The sequence below is a fragment of the Mauremys reevesii genome, linkage group 23 (genome assembly GCF_016161935.1).
Source record: "Mauremys reevesii isolate NIE-2019 linkage group 23, ASM1616193v1, whole genome shotgun sequence".
Taxonomy (NCBI): domain Eukaryota; kingdom Metazoa; phylum Chordata; order Testudines; family Geoemydidae; genus Mauremys; species Mauremys reevesii.
The window spans coordinates 19,648,585-19,666,567 of record NC_052645.1 but is presented as its reverse complement, the minus strand read 5'-3'; the positions used below and the strand labels follow the sequence as shown (position 1 = coordinate 19,666,567).

General features: G+C 50.2%; 2 protein-coding genes across 5 annotated transcripts in view; both read right to left on the bottom strand.

Moving 5' to 3' along the window:
- Positions 1–12,099, bottom strand: part of GJB3 (gap junction protein beta 3) — a 34,864-nt gene extending 22,765 nt beyond the window's left edge. For 2 of the 4 annotated variants that reach the window (XM_039511625.1, XM_039511627.1), the window contains exons 1-3: positions 12,003–12,099; positions 7,478–7,571; positions 212–408 (exon numbers count right to left, since the gene is read on the bottom strand). The gene's annotated coding sequence lies outside the window, so the exon portion shown is untranslated. Of the gene's footprint in view, positions 1–211; positions 409–7,477; positions 7,572–7,713; positions 7,846–12,002 lie in introns of those variants that run through there. The other 2 variants (XM_039511626.1, XM_039511628.1) reach the window with 2 other exon arrangements.
- Positions 12,100–12,651: 552 nt separating this feature from the next.
- The window catches only part of LOC120389229 (gap junction beta-4 protein-like), a 94,244-nt gene continuing 88,912 nt past the window's right edge, over positions 12,652–17,983 (bottom strand). Inside the window, exon 2 of the mRNA XM_039511622.1 lies at positions 12,652–13,868. Within this exon, the coding sequence (XP_039367556.1) occupies positions 12,940–13,839 (900 nt within the window). The 5' untranslated portion in view covers positions 13,840–13,868 and the 3' untranslated portion in view covers positions 12,652–12,939. The remainder of the gene's footprint in view (positions 13,869–17,983) is intronic.

Below are 17,983 nucleotides of genomic sequence, written 5' to 3'. Positions count from 1 at the left end.
GCTTTCCCCCTCCAGTAATAAAACTCTCCCGTCTCATTGTGCTTTGATCCAGGCTACCTGGAGAGAGAACCCGAGCAGCAGGCAAAGCCAGGTTGCTGAGCGGGTGGCAACGGTCACTCCTGTGACAGCTCAGCACTTGCAAAGACCCAGCTGCTGATTCACAACTAAGACAGGAAAGGGAAAGAGACCACAGTGCTTCCCTGTTCCTTACCAGCAGAGAGTTCTCAATGGCTCGGCTCAGCAGCATTGCTTCTGGGAGAAAGTTGGTGCCTTCAGGGAACTGGAATATCTGGCAGTGTCACTCCAGGGTCACCTCCACGTCTTTCAGTGCTGAGTCAAGTCGTTACCTCATCGCATCCCTGCCCTCTTCTCAGGGGTGCTGCGAGTCATTGAACCAAACTGTAAACCCTGCATATAATGGAAACCACTTCAAGCCAAGGGGTAAGACAGCACCTCTGCATCCCTAGTTCCAGCCCCGATGCGCCTTCTGGAGCAGAGCAGCGAAAGGGAAAGACCTAGTGAGGATTTCATTCTTGGACACATTCCCCCATAGCCAAGCCAGCTGACAAGAGCAGGCCAGGTTCTCCACCGGGGTAACGCAGTGTAGCGACACTCAGGTTCAGTGGATCTGTGCTGATTTACAGCAGCTGAGGATCTGGCCCAGCTGATTGTTCCGGTTTCCCATGTGAACCGGGGACGGGTCTAAGCTGTGAAATTTGGCCCGGAACATTCCCAGAGATGGCGGGGTTCAGTTTGGGTCTGGGGTTCCTGCTCAGGCTCCTCGCTAATGACGGCACCAAAAGCCTCAGGCCTCCCATACAGACCCTTCCTTCCAGCCTCTCTCCTCGATCTTCCTCCCAGAGTCCCCTAGGCAGAGTCCCCTCCACTATAGACTCCTCGGCCTCCCATTTCACCACCCCGCTTCGGGAGAACGTGGATTCCCTCACTGACTCACTGCCAAGGGTTCAGACACCCACTCAGGCTTCAGCTGTTTATATCCCCACTCAGCCTGAGGTTTGCCCATCACTAGCTTTTACTGTGCATGTCTTTGGGGCATAAAGAAAGAAATCTGGTAAAAGAACATATGGAATCATCATCCCCCTTTAGCAGGAACTGGAACCTGTGGAGGGGAAGCACGCCCCTAAATCCACACAGTGAACTGGTGGCAGAGCCAGGAACAGAACCCAGGCGTCCTGACTCCCAGCCTCCCCCGATGCTCTAACCCAGGGGTGGCCAGCCTGAGCCTGAGAAAGAGCCAGGATTTACCAATGTACGTTGCCAAAGAGCCACAGTAATACGTCAGCAGCCCCCCATCAGCTCCCCTGCCCCACTCCCAGTGCCTGCACCCACCAGCAGCCCCGCCAATCAGCGCTGCCTATACAAGTCGCCGCATATTAACTTCTAAGAGCCACATGTGGCTGCGGAGCCCCAGGCTGGCCACCCCTGGTCTAACCACTCAACCCACGTAAATCCAGTGGGGCACCCTGCAAAAGTTTCCCGGTGCTGGCAGTGCCTGGGTCACCGGTGTATGTGCACCACCCCAGCTGGTCTGTTACAGATAATCCCCATTAGCCCACGGCTGACTGGGGTTGAGTTCTTCCCCTCCACACCCCAAAGGTGAATGGCTGGGCATGTCTGTGTGTCTGCAGGAATGAGAGCTGGCAGATTCCCCAATTTAATCAGCTTTTTAAATGATTCAACCAAGCCCTATCTGACTTTTTGCATTACACCCTCTTGAAGGTAGGAATTGGTGAAACTCCACTTTTAATCCCTCAAACAGGTTAGGCCAGGGCAGTTGAACAGCAGAGAATTAAGCTCTTTGTACAGCGTCAACAGGCCAGAACAAATCAATATACCTGAACAGGTGTTAAATCCACTTGAGTGATGAAAGGACATTTCTAAAAAACATACATTCAGTGCAATGGTTTATACCACGTTCATGTACCTGCATGATACCACATCCATCTAACCTCCGCACGTCTCCTTAAATTCATTCACAGAAAGTACAAGGAGAGGAAGGAAGGGTGGTAATAGGAACAGAAGAACTGTCATGAAGAACCAGACCAGGGTCCGTCTTATCCAGTCTCCTTTCTAAGACAGTGACCAGCCCCAGCTGCTTCAGAGAAAGGTGCAAGAAACCCTCCAGTTACTGGATAACTTGCCCTCTGCGAAAGTTTCTGCTTGACCCCTCATGTGTTTCAGGCTAGTTTATGAACTAAGAGGTCAGATCTGGTCCAAACCTCTTGGCTGTTTGATTCATCCGCACTGTTCTAACTCCGTATGTTCTCCTAATCCACACAAATGTCCAGTCTTGTTTTGAAGCCTGCTTAGCACTTCGTGTCCCTGCTATCTTGTGGCAATGAGTTCCATGGGCTGTTTCCTTTTTTCTGTGCTGAATTTACTGCTTTTTAGTTTCGGGGAATAGTCAGTAACCCTCCTCCCCAGATCTCACAGGAAAGGGCCCAAGTCCTGCCACTGCTTTGGACTCGCCTGGTGCTTATGAGCCAGACCCAGGTCTCATTACAGCCAGTGGCATGTCCCACGGTTTGCCAGTGGAGCCTCAGTTTTCATGGTGGGAGCTCATCTTACAATGCCTTACAGGGGCCTGGTCTTCAGAGAGGGAGCTCCGTCACTTTTAGGAAGCCATGTCCCTTTAAGGCGCCTCAGATTGGGTCCCCTCATCACTGTAGGATCTAAGCACCTCAGAGTCTTTAATGCTTTCATCCTCAGTGCACCTCTGAGGCAGGGCAGTGCGGTTATCCCCATTTTACAGATGGGCAAACCCACGAGGCCATCCTTCCTTGCTAATCACTTAGGAAAACCTGGTCCCCACTGAGCACGACTGTTTGCAGGTACAAAGCTCAGGCAATGGGTAGGGCATGGAACCAGCATGCAGGAGATCTGGGTTCAGTTATGTGTCTGCCACAGCCTCCCTACATATCCTTGGGCAAACCACTTGATCTGCCCTGGGCATCAGTTCCCCAGCTGTAAAACAAGGATAGGAGTCTGTGAAGCTTAACTCCATCGGCAATTGGGAGATGCTCAGATAAGGTAATGAAATCCAGCTCCCATTTAGCGCTTTCCAGCAGTAGATCTACAAGTGCTTTACAAAGGAGGTCTCTATAGTTATCCCCATTTTAGAGATGGGGGAATTGAGGCACAGAGACTTGCCCAAGGGCAACCAATATGCCAGTGGCAGAGCCAGAACTAGTACCCAGGTCTCCTGACAGCCATCCCAGCACTCTGTCCACTAAGCAGCGAGAGCCAGAGAAGTAGATAAAGGAAGGGCTCCTTGCATGAGCCAGTATTGTACGTTCCCTTTGCACTTCAGCAGTCCCATCCCTCTGTCCAGGCTGCTGTGCCAGTGACTGTGAAACTAACGTCCTCCCCGTGATTCATTATTCATGCTAAATGTCACACTCAGAGAAATCCACGCGCTCCCTTTAATGTATAAAACATGAGCTCTGGAGATAGCCGAGGGGCCTCACACTGCCCCCGTCTAACATCCAAACAGCTCCCGGGACACGGCGAGAACATTTCTTTTAATAACATTAAAAATAAATGTAACACATTGCAGGGGCTGGGATTCCACGTGACTCCCATATTAATGCCCTGGGAATAATAAATACCAACCGGGGCCTGCACCTCCGTGACTTTTGGCTCCTTCCCGCTGGATCTCTCATCACCTAGTGAAGTTTACAAATCTCTCTGCCCAAGGGAAGAGGGTGCCCATCCTGCTAATTGGATGGGAAAGAACAAGGACTCAGCGCTTGCGTGCAAGTGCTGTTACTTGTTTCAGCTTGTTGCGAGGGTGTAATATAGATAAATAAACGTGGATACATTATGAGCTTCCTCCGTTCTTGGAAACCCTTTCGGCAACCTGAGTGAACCACTGTGAACAGAAAAACCTTTGTCCTAGTTAGCCCAGTGGAACTCCTTGTCACAAGCTAGCACCGAGGCCAGGAGCTTGGGAGGATTCCAAAAGGGACTGGGGCATGTCTGTGGATAACCAGATCCAGAGTTTTAACCCTCACTGTTAGAAGATACTGAGAGTTTTAGCCAGGATCTTAACTGTCCTGCTTCAAAGCATAGGCCAGCCTCTAACTACTGCAGTGGTCCCCAAACTAGTCAGGGTCACGCCCCCCCCCCCCCACCCCACCTTCAGCCCCACCTTGGGAGTGAGGCTGCGGCTCAGGGGCCGGGGGGTGGGGGAGATGTGGACAGGGGTAAGGGGGCTGAGACTGGGGCCACAGCGGGGGTGGGTCTGGTCTGGGGCCAGGAACGGAGTCATGGCCCGTGGCCGAGGCTGGGCAGGGGCTGGGAGCCGGGTTGGAGCGGGGCTGGGGCCGCAGCTGGGTGTTGCTCCCTCCCTGCCCACTGTGGGGGCTGGCCCAGGCCCACCGCATCCCCAAATGTTCCTCTGCACCCCCCCTGTGGCAGTGCGCCCCACAGTTTGGGGACGACTGATCTACTGAGAGATAGAAAAAAAATCTCTGGGGGAGGGGCAAGTTCTCCCATAACTATGGACGGGAAGGATTCTTTGGAGCAGCTGGTGCTAACCGCTCTCAGAGACAGGATACCGGCCTAGCCTGAGCTGATCTGTTGGTATCATTCGTATCATGGTAGCGTCTAGATGCTGCAGCTGAGATTAGGGTCCATCATGCTGGGCACTGTATATACTCCAAGTGAGAGACAGTCCCTGCCCCAAAGAGCTTCCCATCTAAATAGACCGGACAGACAGAGCATGAGAGGGGAAACAGAGGCACAGAGAGGGGAAGAGAATTGCCCATGATCACACAGTTCGTCGGTGACACAGCTAGGAAATTTAGTTTCTATTCCTGACTCCTAGGACACGTCTTCACTGGCAACGTTAAAGTGCTGCCGCGGCTTGTGTGGTTGTGGCGCAGCGCTGGGAGGGAGCTCTCCCAGTGCTCTAAAAAACCCACCTCCACGAGGGGCGCAGCTCCCAGTGCTGGTGCACTGTCTACACTGGTGCTTTACAGCGCTGAAACTTGCAGTGCTCAAGGGGGTGTTTTTTCACAGCCCTGAGTGAGAAAGTTGTAGCGCTGTAAAGTGCCAGTGTAGACTAGTCCCTAGCTTATCCACTAGGCAGCACTGCCTCTCAATTAAGGCACTTCCAATCTTCCTAGTCATCTCTGGATTTCAGTGGACGGCTGATGGGCTCCACAGCTTTTCGCTAAGTGCATTTCCTCCCATCCCCCTTCTTTTCTTTTACCAAATTGCTGGAGTCCCATTACCCACCGCATGGCCTTAGTTTTCCCCCAGCCAACTGAAACCAGAACACACAGAGATTAAATTACAGGCACATTCTTTCCCATTATTAAGGACGCAGCCAAGCTTTCCCTATTCTGGGGTGTGCCCAGCACAGATGCTTTATCTGAACATAATGGTGTAGAACTTCAATCTAAACTATGCAGCGGATATGTGTTCGTTCCCTCACGCTGGGATAACATTGACTGCAACACTCATGGGTATTAATGCAGCTGTGTCAGTAAACTGGAAAAATGCCATTATCACTTTTAATTTGCAACTAAATCCACATGGTCTTTTTGGTTTTCAGGGGCTACCTTTACAGGGCGAGGAGGTCCAGTATTAAAGGGCTCTTTAAACTAGCAAACTAAGGCAGAGCTAAATCCAGTGGCTGGGAAATGGAGACCAACATTCAAACTGGCAATAAGGTGCACATTTTCCAGAGAGGGTAATTACCCATTGGGACAGCTGACCCATGGGTGTGGTGGACTCTCTGCCACTCGGAGTCGTTAAATCAATACTGGATGCCCTCCTAAAAATAGATGCTCAGATTCAAGCACATATGGTTGGATTAGATGCAGGCGTTACTGCGTGGAATTCTCAGGCCTGTGCGCTGGAGGATGGCAGACGAAAGGATCAAATGGCCCTTTCTGGCCTGGAAGGTCGTAATCTATAAACAGCTTGAATACTTGTGGCCGGACTGGGTATGCTGGACTTTTGAACATCAGGTCATTCAGCCCTACCATGAGGGTTGCCAACTCTCCAGGTTTGGCCTGGAGTCTCCTGGAATCAGCATCAATTTCCCAGTCACTATTGAAAACAATCCAGGAGATTTTAATAGGATATTTTAAGAATATGACATTATGTCATGCTGGGAAAAAAAAACTCCCGGAATAACTTCAGTCAGAGTTGGCAACCCTATCTACCACTGATTTTTAGACTAGTCAACCCTGTATACAGACCAGTGTATACAGGCCCCAGTTTAACCACATTGGAACGGCACTGAAGACCAAGTCTCTTGTTACCAGCCCTCCCTCACCGACTCAACTATAGTCATAATATCCGTGAGTTCTTAGCCACATCAGCATGCTGTAATGGAGTACTAGGCATCTTAATATTGGTTAATTTCCATCCAGGAGGGACAAAGGAACTGGAGCACTGGTTTATGAAGCTTTATGTGGGGTAGCCAGGTTGAGCCTGGGAGATCAGCATGCTTTAGACAGGGAAATTCTTGGCAAGATTTAAGAAGTGAAGGAGCATTGGTCTGAAGCCAGCAAATAAAGAATTACAAAATAACTACTGGAGAAGACAAACAAAAGGGAGACAAATAGCAAGCCATGATGCCAGGGAGCAAACTAAAAACAATACCTGCGGGGAAAAGGCATGTGAGAGAGGACGGACTGTTCTATAATCAGAACGCAGGATTCTCCTCTCTGATCCGCATGGTGCACCCCTGAGCTGAGCATGGCCTCCTCTGCAAGGGACACGGGATTCTTGTTCCACCAGCAAAACTTCTACTGATCTCCATGGACGTTCTAAGCACCTGCACCAGCCACGCTGCAGAGCTGTGTCTCTGGGGGACAGGGTGGGCGAGTGAAGAGTTGCCCTTAGTTTCTCGCAGAGCTGCAGTGGTGACATGACCACTGCAGCCCAGCTGATGAAACCAGGACTAGTGCAAAGCAGACACCATTCAGTGTGCCGTAGGGAACAATCCTGCGTTGGTAGGGAGCTGGTCTGGGTGTCCTAATGAGACTTTTCCACCTCTAAGTTCTAGGAGTCTGTGGTGGTTGAGAGCTAGCCAGTGTACTCCAACCCACCTGCCCCCAGCTTTTTCAGCTAGTGGGATCTTGTAGCCCATAATGGAAAAGCCCTGTTAGATCACTGAAGCATCCCCTCACAAGTCCTCTGACAGAGGATGTACCAGTATCAGATATTAAACTGCTACAAACCTGGATGTTAGCCAAGAAGGAGAAAGCGAATGTCTCCTGGGGCACTCTGGAAAAACCACCACCCCAAACATTCCATCTGGAAGCTTTGCTACAGTGCAAACAATGCAACAGCCTGTCCTCCCATCCTTCAGTGGAGATCAACAAAGGCACCGGGAACGGAGCCCACAGGGGAACATGGTAGCATGTACATTTCTCTGGCTGTACAAACTGGGTGTTGGGAAATGCTCCTTGGGGCAACCGCTGAAATTCTCACTCACCAGCAGGACTTCAGTAAAAGACATGACTGAGGAAGAAGAGGTCAGTTCTTGAGGCTTGACACTGGTGCAGAGAAGAAAACCAGGCCCCTAGTGTCTGTGGGAACAGATGAGGCAGAGAAAGTACTGAATAAATCATATTTTGGGAGCACCCAGGGGCCACAGCAACATCTGGTGCCATGGTGCTAGGTGCTGTACAAACACATAGAAAACAACTGTCCATGCCCCGAAGTGCTCACAGTCTAAGAGCAGTGTGAGCGGCTGCTCTGTCTCCCCCAACCCAGGAAGGACCAACTCCACAAAGCTATTCCCCTGACCAAAGCAGGCTGCAGGGAGCCAGAGGCCTTTCACCCCAGCCCTGAACCAAGCACTCATCTGCTTCCCACAGCTCCCCTTAAACTGAGCCGCTTGCTGGCTTTTATCATCACTTGATCACTCTCAGTTGGGAGGCTGCTGATCAGCCACAGACGAGGCTGGGCACCGGGTCCCTTAAAGGGCCAGCTGGCCTGTGACAAGAAGACCCAACCGGTAGATGAGGCAAGTGAGGGTAGCAGAACTAATAGTACAGGGAGCGGAAGCAAGAGGGGTTTTACAGATTAAGGGCAAAATTCTGGGGCCGAGATTATCAAGCGACTAGTGGCTTTGGGTGCTTGTGGTCCATACAGCTAGTTTAGCCTTTTATTATATTCAGCAGTAATGCAAGGAACCTACAGGCCTGTACCCTGTAGACATTAGCTTAAGCAAGTTAGCATAAGGATAGCCAAGCCTAGCAGGCCTGTGACCTCTGCCATAACGAATGACCTGACCGTTACCCTTGGATTTGGGGGAAGTAGGGACAGCTTGCTCAATACCACGAGTTGGAACCTAACGGTACCCGGCAACTGGGATGATTTAGTTGGGGATTGGTCCTGCTTTGAGCAGGGGGTTGGACTAGATACCTCCTGAGGTCCCTTCCAACCCTGAGATTCTATGATTCTAACTGCAGGAAACTGAAGTGATCCTGGGTGTGGGTATTTTAGGACAATCGTTGGCAGATATCTAACCATCAACTTGTTTGAGCAATAGGTGATGTAGATCAGTGGTTCTCAAACTAGGGCCGCCATTTGTTCAGGAAAAGCCCCTGGCGGGCCAGGCCGGTTTGTTTACCTGCCGCGTCTGCAGGTTCGGCCGATCGCGGCTCCCACTGGCTGCGGTTCACTGCTCCAGGCCAATGGGGGCTGTGGGAAGGGCGACTAGCATGTCCCTCGGCCCGCGCTGCTTCCTGCAGCCCACATTGGCCTAGAGCGGCGAACCGCGGCCAGCGGGAGCCGCGATCAGCCAAACCCACGGATGCAGCAGGTAAACAAACTGGCCCAGCCCGCCAGGGGCTTTCCCTGAATAAGCGGCAGCCCTAGTTTGAGAACCCCTGACGTAGCTGACAATGAATGAAATGGCATTGATATGTTAACCTATAGGATAAGTGCACCCAGTATTACGAGGATGAGGACGTTAGAGTGGGACGTGGAAGGCTGGGCATTAGAATGAATATTCATGGTCACGCTCAGGCCCTATAATAGGCCAAACCACCACATGGAGGGGGTTAGCTTCCATCATTTGACCCCTCCGCTTTATTGTTAACTCCCACCAGTCTTGGGCATGGGGAGCCTGCACCAGCAGACTCATTTGGCAGGTCAGCGGCAGGGCTGGTCCTTTGTCTCTCACCGCCAGGCCCTCAAGAAAGGGTGTTAAGTTTACAAGTCTAAGAACACATGCAAGGGATGATACCACAGATCTCTCCCATATCCCCCATTATTCCTATCCATTATGGGGGTTGGTGCTTCCCTGTCTCCATTATCGGTTTGAATGAAAACCACCAAGGCTTTGCTTTGCCCTCCATGGGAGGCTCCTTGCTGTACACCCTGAGGGTCCCTACAAGATATTGAACTCGTTGGTTTTAGTTCTGTGTAGCCACATTCTGGGACAAGAACCCCGTTATCCCCAGCTCATTAATCAGGATCAACCCGCAATCAGTACAATTATGATTAACCATTAAAGAGCGTCAGGCAACAGGGCCCAAGTTGAGAGACCTTAAAAGGTCCTGAGGTTCAGAAAGTGCTGAGCACCCGTCCTCTGAAAATCAGGCCCTTTAAGACTGTCTTCTATTGGGCATTCAAAACAACTAGTCAGATCTGAAAACCTTGGCCTGGGTCTCTTATCCTGCCTGTCAAGGCCCCATTGCCCTGTCCCTCCTGCACACGCTCAGCCAGGAGAAATTCACCACAAGAGATGAGCAAAACCAACCCGACTTTAACATCACTATCATTCATCTGTGCTTTGGCAACGACTTCACTGTACTTTCTGATTTACAACTGCTGCTTGTAAGTGTGAACTGCTGTTACCCCGACTCACAACGGGCTGCGGCTTGCAGGCGTTTTGGAGCCTATGGAAAGAGATATTTCACATACCAGTCATTTGCTGTTTACAGAAACGGCTGTTCTGAGCATGTTTTTCTTTTGCAGGCATTGCCCGAATACAGACAGGTTCACACATGTTGGAAATAGAAGGGGAGCTCCAAGGAACAACAAATAAATCAGTTTGTCTTCATTTCCCAGCATAAAGACAAACTTCAGACTGCTCTGAGGTAAGACAAGGCACCAACACGGTGGTGGGCCACAGCCAGGCAGAGATTCAGTGCTCAGCAAAGGGCAGAGTTTGCTCAGTTAGAATTAGAGCCAGTCAACATTTTCCAAACACAAAGTTTTTTAATTAAAAGCCCTTTGAAAACATTCCACAAAACACAGCTGCCTTCTTAGACATTTTTCACCTTTTTAATTGAAACTGTTGGCGATATTTTGCTCTTACCGAAAACCTGATGTGGCAGTAAATAAAGAATTTCAATAACCATTTTGACAGTGCTGTCAGTAACACTGGAGGTGAAAAAAATTCACGCAGATTTAAAAACCCAACAACTCCCAACAAACCCAATGGTCCGTTTCAAACCCTGTGAAATGGAAACGTCAAAATGATTTAAACCAAATACAACAACTCTCTTGCCCAACCTCCTAAAGTTACAGTAAAGCTGATTTAGGGAGTGACTTCTGTCAGCTGATATTTAAATACGTTGCCTTAAGGAGATCACATTTCCAGGTGATGCTCAGCTGCACTGTATGTGCTGAGCATCTGTTAGACATGGGCTAGCACATTAGCAATGTTTCCATGATATTAGCTTGAATAAGAACATGCAGACTGAGATTTTCAAAGCTGCCTAAGGGATTTGGAGACCCCGTTTCCATTAGAGGAAGGCTGACCCAATGGCTAGGGAAGTAGCCTAGAACCTGACAAACCAGGATTCAAGTCTCTGCTCTGCTACAGCTTTTGCTTGGGACCTTGGGCAAGTCCCTTAGGGCCAGATCCTCAAAGGGCCTTAGCCTCTCTGTGCCTCAGTTGCCCATCTGTACAATGGGGATAACAGAACTGCCCTGCCTCCCAGGCGTATTGTGAGGATAAATACACTACAAAGATTGTGAGAGGCTGAGATGCTAAGGGCCAGATAAGAACCTAAGGTGGCAAATCCAACTCTGCCAATTCCCCTTCCACGACTGTTCTAGCAAATGAGCTGTACTAGCAGGAACGCCCATTGGAGGAATGTATTAGCGCTTATGGGCCAGATCCTCGGCTGGTTTCAATTGTCCCTTGAAGCCAATGGAGCTACGCTGATTATCACCAGCTGAGGATTTGGCTACTTGGAGAAAGCAAATTTCAGACTCAGAAACATGAATATGGCTCCCTGGAAAACTGATCACACACTCCACCCAGGGGACAAGCTGAGCAACGTGATGTGACCTTGCCATCCAATCACCTTCCCGCTGTGTTGCTGGGGTGTCAGTCTCATGCTCTTCATGCAATTAACGTTCTACCTTTGTCCAACTAGGTCCCATCTCCACCTACCAGCTCTCCCTGTCCCCGTCTCCCTCCGTATCTTTGCACCATGGTCAGTGCATGAAATAACTTCCAATCCATGGCTAGGCCAAGGCATACAGAGAATCTCACACAGCCTGTGAGAGGCAGCAACCATCTGGCAGGTGCTGTGTTGAAAGTTGCATAAAACAGATTAGGTCTCTGGGCCCAACCCAGTGCCCCACTGAAGACAGTGGAAGGTGTCACAGATCTGGTTGATCTCCCCCCGCTGGACACTTCCCAGACAGCTGTGAAGCGGATCCAAATGCTGAATCCCATATGGCCTTAGCTTGCGGGGGATGGCAGAGGTTACACACACCGTTTCTGGCTGCGGATCTCATGCCTGACACCCCTTTGAGCACTGAGGACCTGCAGTCCAATTGCCTAGGCCCTGAGACTAATGCCGTCTACACTGTGCCTCCCCAGCAGCTCTTGCAAGTTCCCAGAACGCCCCACAGGGTTACAGGGATGCAGAAGCGAATGGACACAGGCGTAGCAAAAGGTTTGTAACTCAGAACCTCAGCACAAGAGAGCACATATCATTTAGAAAACAACCCCACTCCTGAATGCAATGCTCCTCACTCCAGCTCACCCTTCCCTTGGGAGTCCTTGGGGGGCCATCTGTGTTCAGGTGGGCAGGGCTCTCCGCTGCTTCATCAAGTTCTGGCAGCCGCTCCCTTCATCTTCAGCTGTTGGAAATGGCTGAAGAGCCAGACTAGAGCAGTTCCTGCCCTTTTATAACCTCTGTCAGGTGACCTCCTGATCAGCCTCAACAGGTGAGCACAGACCCCTACCAGGTGACTTTGTAACCAGGTGACCTCTCCCTGGATAGCCCAATTCTCCTGGGTAGGAGCCAGCCTTTTGTTTAGGGTGCTTCTATGTGAATATAGGATCATCAAGGTTTAACAACCCTCTATCGTTGGCTTTGTGCCGCTACCCCTTGGAATCTCAGTCCATCTTGGAAGTAAAAGGACAACAGAGAAGGCAACCAAACCCCACATTCAAGAGAGTGTTTGCAGCCCACAGAATGTTCATGATTTCAACAGAGTTCATAAGTTGTACATAGAAAGAGCTCCCAAATCGCCACAGAAGGACTTTATATTCCAGGTCTATTTATAAATCATTATGACACGTGAGGAACCATTTATTAAAATGTCTACGGACCTTTATTGAGTCCAACAGCTGCTTACAGACATGGCTTCAAACCACCCACGACACTTTCATTAGTGTGTTTTCGCCCATTTAAAAAACACATGACTCCGTCTACGACATGCCTAGAACATCTACAAATCATTTATCAACCCTTTGCAAAGTATTTATTGAAGATGATCAAGAAACAGGCAAATTTTCTCACAAATTTCATCCCTTTTTTCTGCTGCTGTTGGAAAAAATAGAAATTTGGAAAGTGCTAACTGGCTCTGCTATATGTCAATGTACTTTTCATACACAGCATGACCCTGCCTTCAATGGGCACGGGACTGAAAACTCTTGGAGAAATGATTCTAATAAGCCTTTGATTGCTTTGTCAGTCAATCTGCAGGGAATGAAGCTGGTGAGAAGTTTGCACTGGTGGCTGAAGTCTGTGCGAGAGATTGTGAATGCCCGGAGATGAGGTAGGAGCCTCTTTTCCCTTCACTAGCAGCACCCTCCCCGCTATATAAAGGGACAGACCTGAATGGAGCCTGCCCTGAGGATGATGTACTAAGACTCTGGTTCTGCTGTGCACAGTGATGGCAGCCTGCGGGCTTGCTCAGCAGCTCCCTGCCCTGGCGCCGGGTGGCGAGTTCCCAGCAGCGCTTGGCGACCAGGTAGATCATCTCGCAGAGATTGAGAAGGACGCACAGGATGGCGGTGGCCACCATGAAGTAGGTGAAGAGTTTCTTCTCGGTGGGCCTAGCGACGAAGCAGTCGACTGTGTTGGGGCAGGGGGCCTCGGTGCACCGCACCACGCGGGGCAGGTTGAAATTGGCGTAGAGCCGGTGGAAGATGTAGAGGAAAGTCACGTCCACAGCAACTTTGAAGACAAGGCTGAGCAGGTAGGTCCACCACAGCCCTCCCCGCTTCTTGCCGAGGTCGGGGTAGAGCCGGCGGCAGGTCTTTCCCTCCGCCTCCTGGCACTTCCTCTGCTTGGCCTCCCGGTAGGCCACGTGCATGACCACCAGCAGGGCAGGGCAGGTGACCAGGATGAGCTGCAGGGCCCAGAGGCGGATGTGGGAGACGGGGAAGAAGTGGTCATAACAGACGTTGGAGCAGCCGGGCTGGCGCGTGTTACACTCAAAGTCCCTCTGGTCGTCGCTCCACACCCGCTCCGCCGCCACCACGTAGACCAGGAAGCGGAAGACAAAGACCACGGAGAGCCAGACGCGCCCGAAGGCCGTGGAGTACTTGTTCACCCCGCTCAGGAGCTCCTGGAGCCAGGACCAATTCATCCTCTCGTTTGGGGTTAGCAGAGCAGGAGCTGGAGCGGAGACAACCAAGCTGCAGTGAGTGGAACGGCTACATGAGGGCTAGACTGCAGCAAGCACTGCGTGCCCGTGCACGGGAGTAAGAAACCCCTGGGGGGGCTACACCTCCCTGGGGTGTCTTGGGCCCAGCCCCTACTGCCTTGGCCAGCAGTGGAGACAGTCCAGGGTGGAGACCAACAGTAAATTCCTGCCCCTCACCCTGAGCAAGGGAGAGGCAGGGGTGAACTGTGCCTCACAGGAGGGTCTCTGAGTTAGGATTCCCTCCCTGGCTCTTCTTGGGGGGCTGCTGCTAATGCACACGCTTTGCTCAGGGCTGTGTCTGAAGGGACAATGTACCCCGGATTTGACATAAGCCCTGTTACCACTGCTCTCGCCTCCCCGCCAGTGCAGAGTAACGCCAGCGTTCTCATATGGCCTGCACTGATCGGAGCCACACACCTTGCTGGAGATAAAGCCCATGGCCTGAGGAAAGCAACTGAGGGTCCGTAATGGGACCAGCATGCAGACCACAGCCCCCTTGTGCTCTAGGATGAAATTCAGTCCCGTGCAGCACCAAGCTCAGGCCCCATTTAAATCCCACGTAAGCCCTCATGTGCTATGCCTATAAGCTCTGATGAAGACAACAGAGCCCTGCATGGGACTCGAGTGGTGGCTAGTCCTTTTGCTGGCTCATTGTACCGGGCTGGATTTCACCCTTGGCCCACACGCCTGTCCTTGTTTTCCCCAGCATGCATTTCACACGGCCTGCTAGTATCAGTTGCCTCCTGCCAACCCCACTGTCTTCCACAAGGCCATGCTGAGCAAAATGGGTGCAGTTATCTGAAGAAAAGAACATAAACCTCCAGGAGCATCGCCTCTGGGAGTGACAGCACGCTGCATACCAGGGACTTAATGGGAGTTGACAGTTTCACACCAGGAGGGCACAGGATGAAGTTCCCTCCCCTCCAAATTCTCTTAAAGAGACGCAAAGTTTTCAGAAAGTACCTGTCTCTCCGTGTGTGTTTCAAAGGCCCAGAGTTTCCAAAGGGACTAGTGATTTCAGGTGATCCAATGTCAGACGCATTAAAGAGACTTGCCTTTCAGAAATAAAAGTGAAAATCTGGCCTTTTTAAGGCATCTAAAGTCAGACACCCCCCCACCCCAAAAGGAAGTTCCTCAAATGACTAGTGGTTTAGGAAAATCTTGGCCCAAGATAACAATGGAAACCCAATAATAAACTGAATGTTGCATTCAACGTTAATGTTACTGATGAGTGCGTTTACCGTGGAATTATTGTTCGTTATTCATTCCAGAAAACATTCAGGTACGGCTTGAGGTCCTCAGGAATTACAGTGCAGCCCGAGTCGCTGCAGAACACAACATATTACTGCAGTAAACCAGATCAGGGTTTGCCATTTAGTGCTGTTGTTTTATCTATTTTTGTTTATTAACGAGATGGGGATGGTGTGTTAATGTGCTTCCATGGGGCTCTGTTCATAGATTCTTCAGTCCACTGGGTCACTTACTTCTCCAGTTGTTGGCCTGACCCTGTCAACCTTTACTCACCTGAGCAGGCCTTGCTCAGATGGATAGTGCCCCTGATTAGTCAAGAGACTCCACAGGGGAGGAAGAGTTTGCAGGAAGAGTCTTGAAGTGTACACCGTTGCGTAGTGCCGTACTCTGAGCAGACCACTGAAGTCAAGGTGCTGCTCCAGCTAAGGGGGGCAGAATCTGGCCCTCTGCGTATTCAGTGTGTGAAAAAAAAAAAAGGAAAATTATAAGATAACAATCGGGGGGAGGGGCAGCATGATGTAGGGGCTAGGGCACAGGACTAGGAGACCTGCATTCCATTCTCCCCTCTGCCACTGACCGTGTGACCTCTGGCAAGTCACTTGACGTCACGGTACTTGTTTCCCCTGCCTCCCTTAAGCTGTCTTGTCTTTGTAGACTATAAGGTCTTTGGAGCATGTATTATGCTTAGCACAATGGGGACCAGATTTTGGTTGGGGCCGCTACACGCTCTGGTAATGCAATAAGATTACTCTGCAAGGGATTTCCCTTGGGTTTGGGGTCGCGCTTTGCATTGGACATACCCTTCCATCCAAGTCCAAACATTTGCAGTGTTAGTGAAAAAGCAGGTGCCACTACGGGTGGAGACTGGCAGTTTGCACCCAGATTTTTTTGAAAATTTGAACATAGCTCCTTAGTGATAATGTCTAGCATTCTTAGCTTCTGAGCTCTTCAGGACAGGGACTGGGTCTTCATGAGTGTTGGTGCAGCCCCTAGCACATGGGACCCTGATCCCAATTGGGCTGGGGACCCTTCTACAATATCAATATTAAATACTACCAGTAATTTGATTATAGCTTTCCATAGCAAATAAATAACAAAGCTCACCTCCATGAACTCACCGGAATATAGTGTATCCTCCAGTAAGTCGACAATATTATCTATCATATTCACAACATCTGGAGCTACCGATCCATGCACTTCGCTTTGACACCTGAATGTCTAGTGCATGTGTAACACATTAATAAATTCACAAATTGATCAGAACCTCAGTCACACGTTACCACTGGAATGTAACTTTGCACTGGCAAAGTGCTTTAGCAACAGGAAACATTGTAAGCAGTAATACCGTGTCTCTCATTGCATGAATGTCTCTGTTACACATTCCCACCCCATGCACAGCACTTGCCTCCTGAGAGTAGACGCTATGCCAGCTTGCAGAACAGCCAAGTTTATCATCCTGCATGTAGGCTCCTTTAAATCACACTGCACCCGCCCACCCAGGGTATTTCTCCTAGTCCAAGCGACCTCTCGCCATGCCTCTTACCTGACGGTCGAGAAGCCCAGAAACTCTCTCTAGCTATTCCATTGCAGCGCAGTCTGAAAGCTCTTGCTGCCTTCGCTGATGCACCGGGGATGCGTACACCTGCTGGGTGTGCCTCCCTTTCGCCAATAAGCTCAGCAGCCCTTCTTCAGAGAGGTTTAAAAAAAAACCAAAAAAACAAAAAAGCCTCGAGTCACAGAAAAATAAAATGGACCTGACATGTTAGCTCAGAATTATAGCCAGCGCCCAGTGAGCTCCATGGGAGTTTTGCCGTGGACTTCATAGAGACAAGGGCTTGGCGCTATCTGGGCTTTGACACATTGTGCAATGTGTGAGAGCAGAAGGATAATGCTTTGCCTTTCTTAGAGAAATTGCTTTGGAAGCAGGAATCCCCTAATGTGCCAACCCCACTCGTGCTATCCACTATGGTGCTTCCCCCACTTTGCAGACATCAAGACCACGGCTTTGAGAGGTGAAATGACTCTCCCAAGGGCCTGTAGCAGAGTCGGGGCCGGGCACGTCACCAGCACTTGGCAAGTAATAATCAATTCACAAGACATTACATGAGTGAAGCTGGAAACGGAACCAAAAGAGATTCCTGGTCCCCTGTCCTCTGCTCCAACCAGTCTCAGCTCCCACTCTGCTAATCAAAACTGATTAGCTATGAGGATGCCGGCTTCCAGAGACTGTTCTTTTTCTGATTCAGTGGCTGTTTGCAGGTGAATCCTGGCTCTTTATAAAAGTAAAGGCCCGTTTTTAATAGTGTTTAGAAAATTGCTTTCTGTGCATTATATTACAAGAAGGCTTCTCCCAAGCCACACACATGAACAGAGGTACTGCCAGACCACAGGTTGTCCAGGTTCCAATACCCAACGGTGGCCAGTTGCAGCTGCTCCAAAGGAAGATGAAAGAGGGCCATATTTCCCAGGGCGAGAAGCTTTTTTGGAGAACTAGGGAGTTTATTCCACCCATCTCCACAAGCAAATCTTCAAGGCTATAAAAACGTTTGGGGGGCACCTTTTGAAAAATCCCATTCACAAACATTTCTGCCGCAGTGTTGTATTGGTTTTAAGCTAAAACAAAGGACAAGAAACAGAAATAAAGCCCATTTCTTATAAAGAGACAGTTTTATTAGTTGCAAGGGTACACAAGGCGAGAAATACATACGGGGTCAGATCTGCAGCGGGTGTAAAAGGGCACAACTCCACTCTCTACAGTGCAGCTGAGCGGATTCATAGCAGCTGAGGGGCCGGCCTATGGACTGTGCAGGGCAGCGGCTAAATGAATTGTTCACGT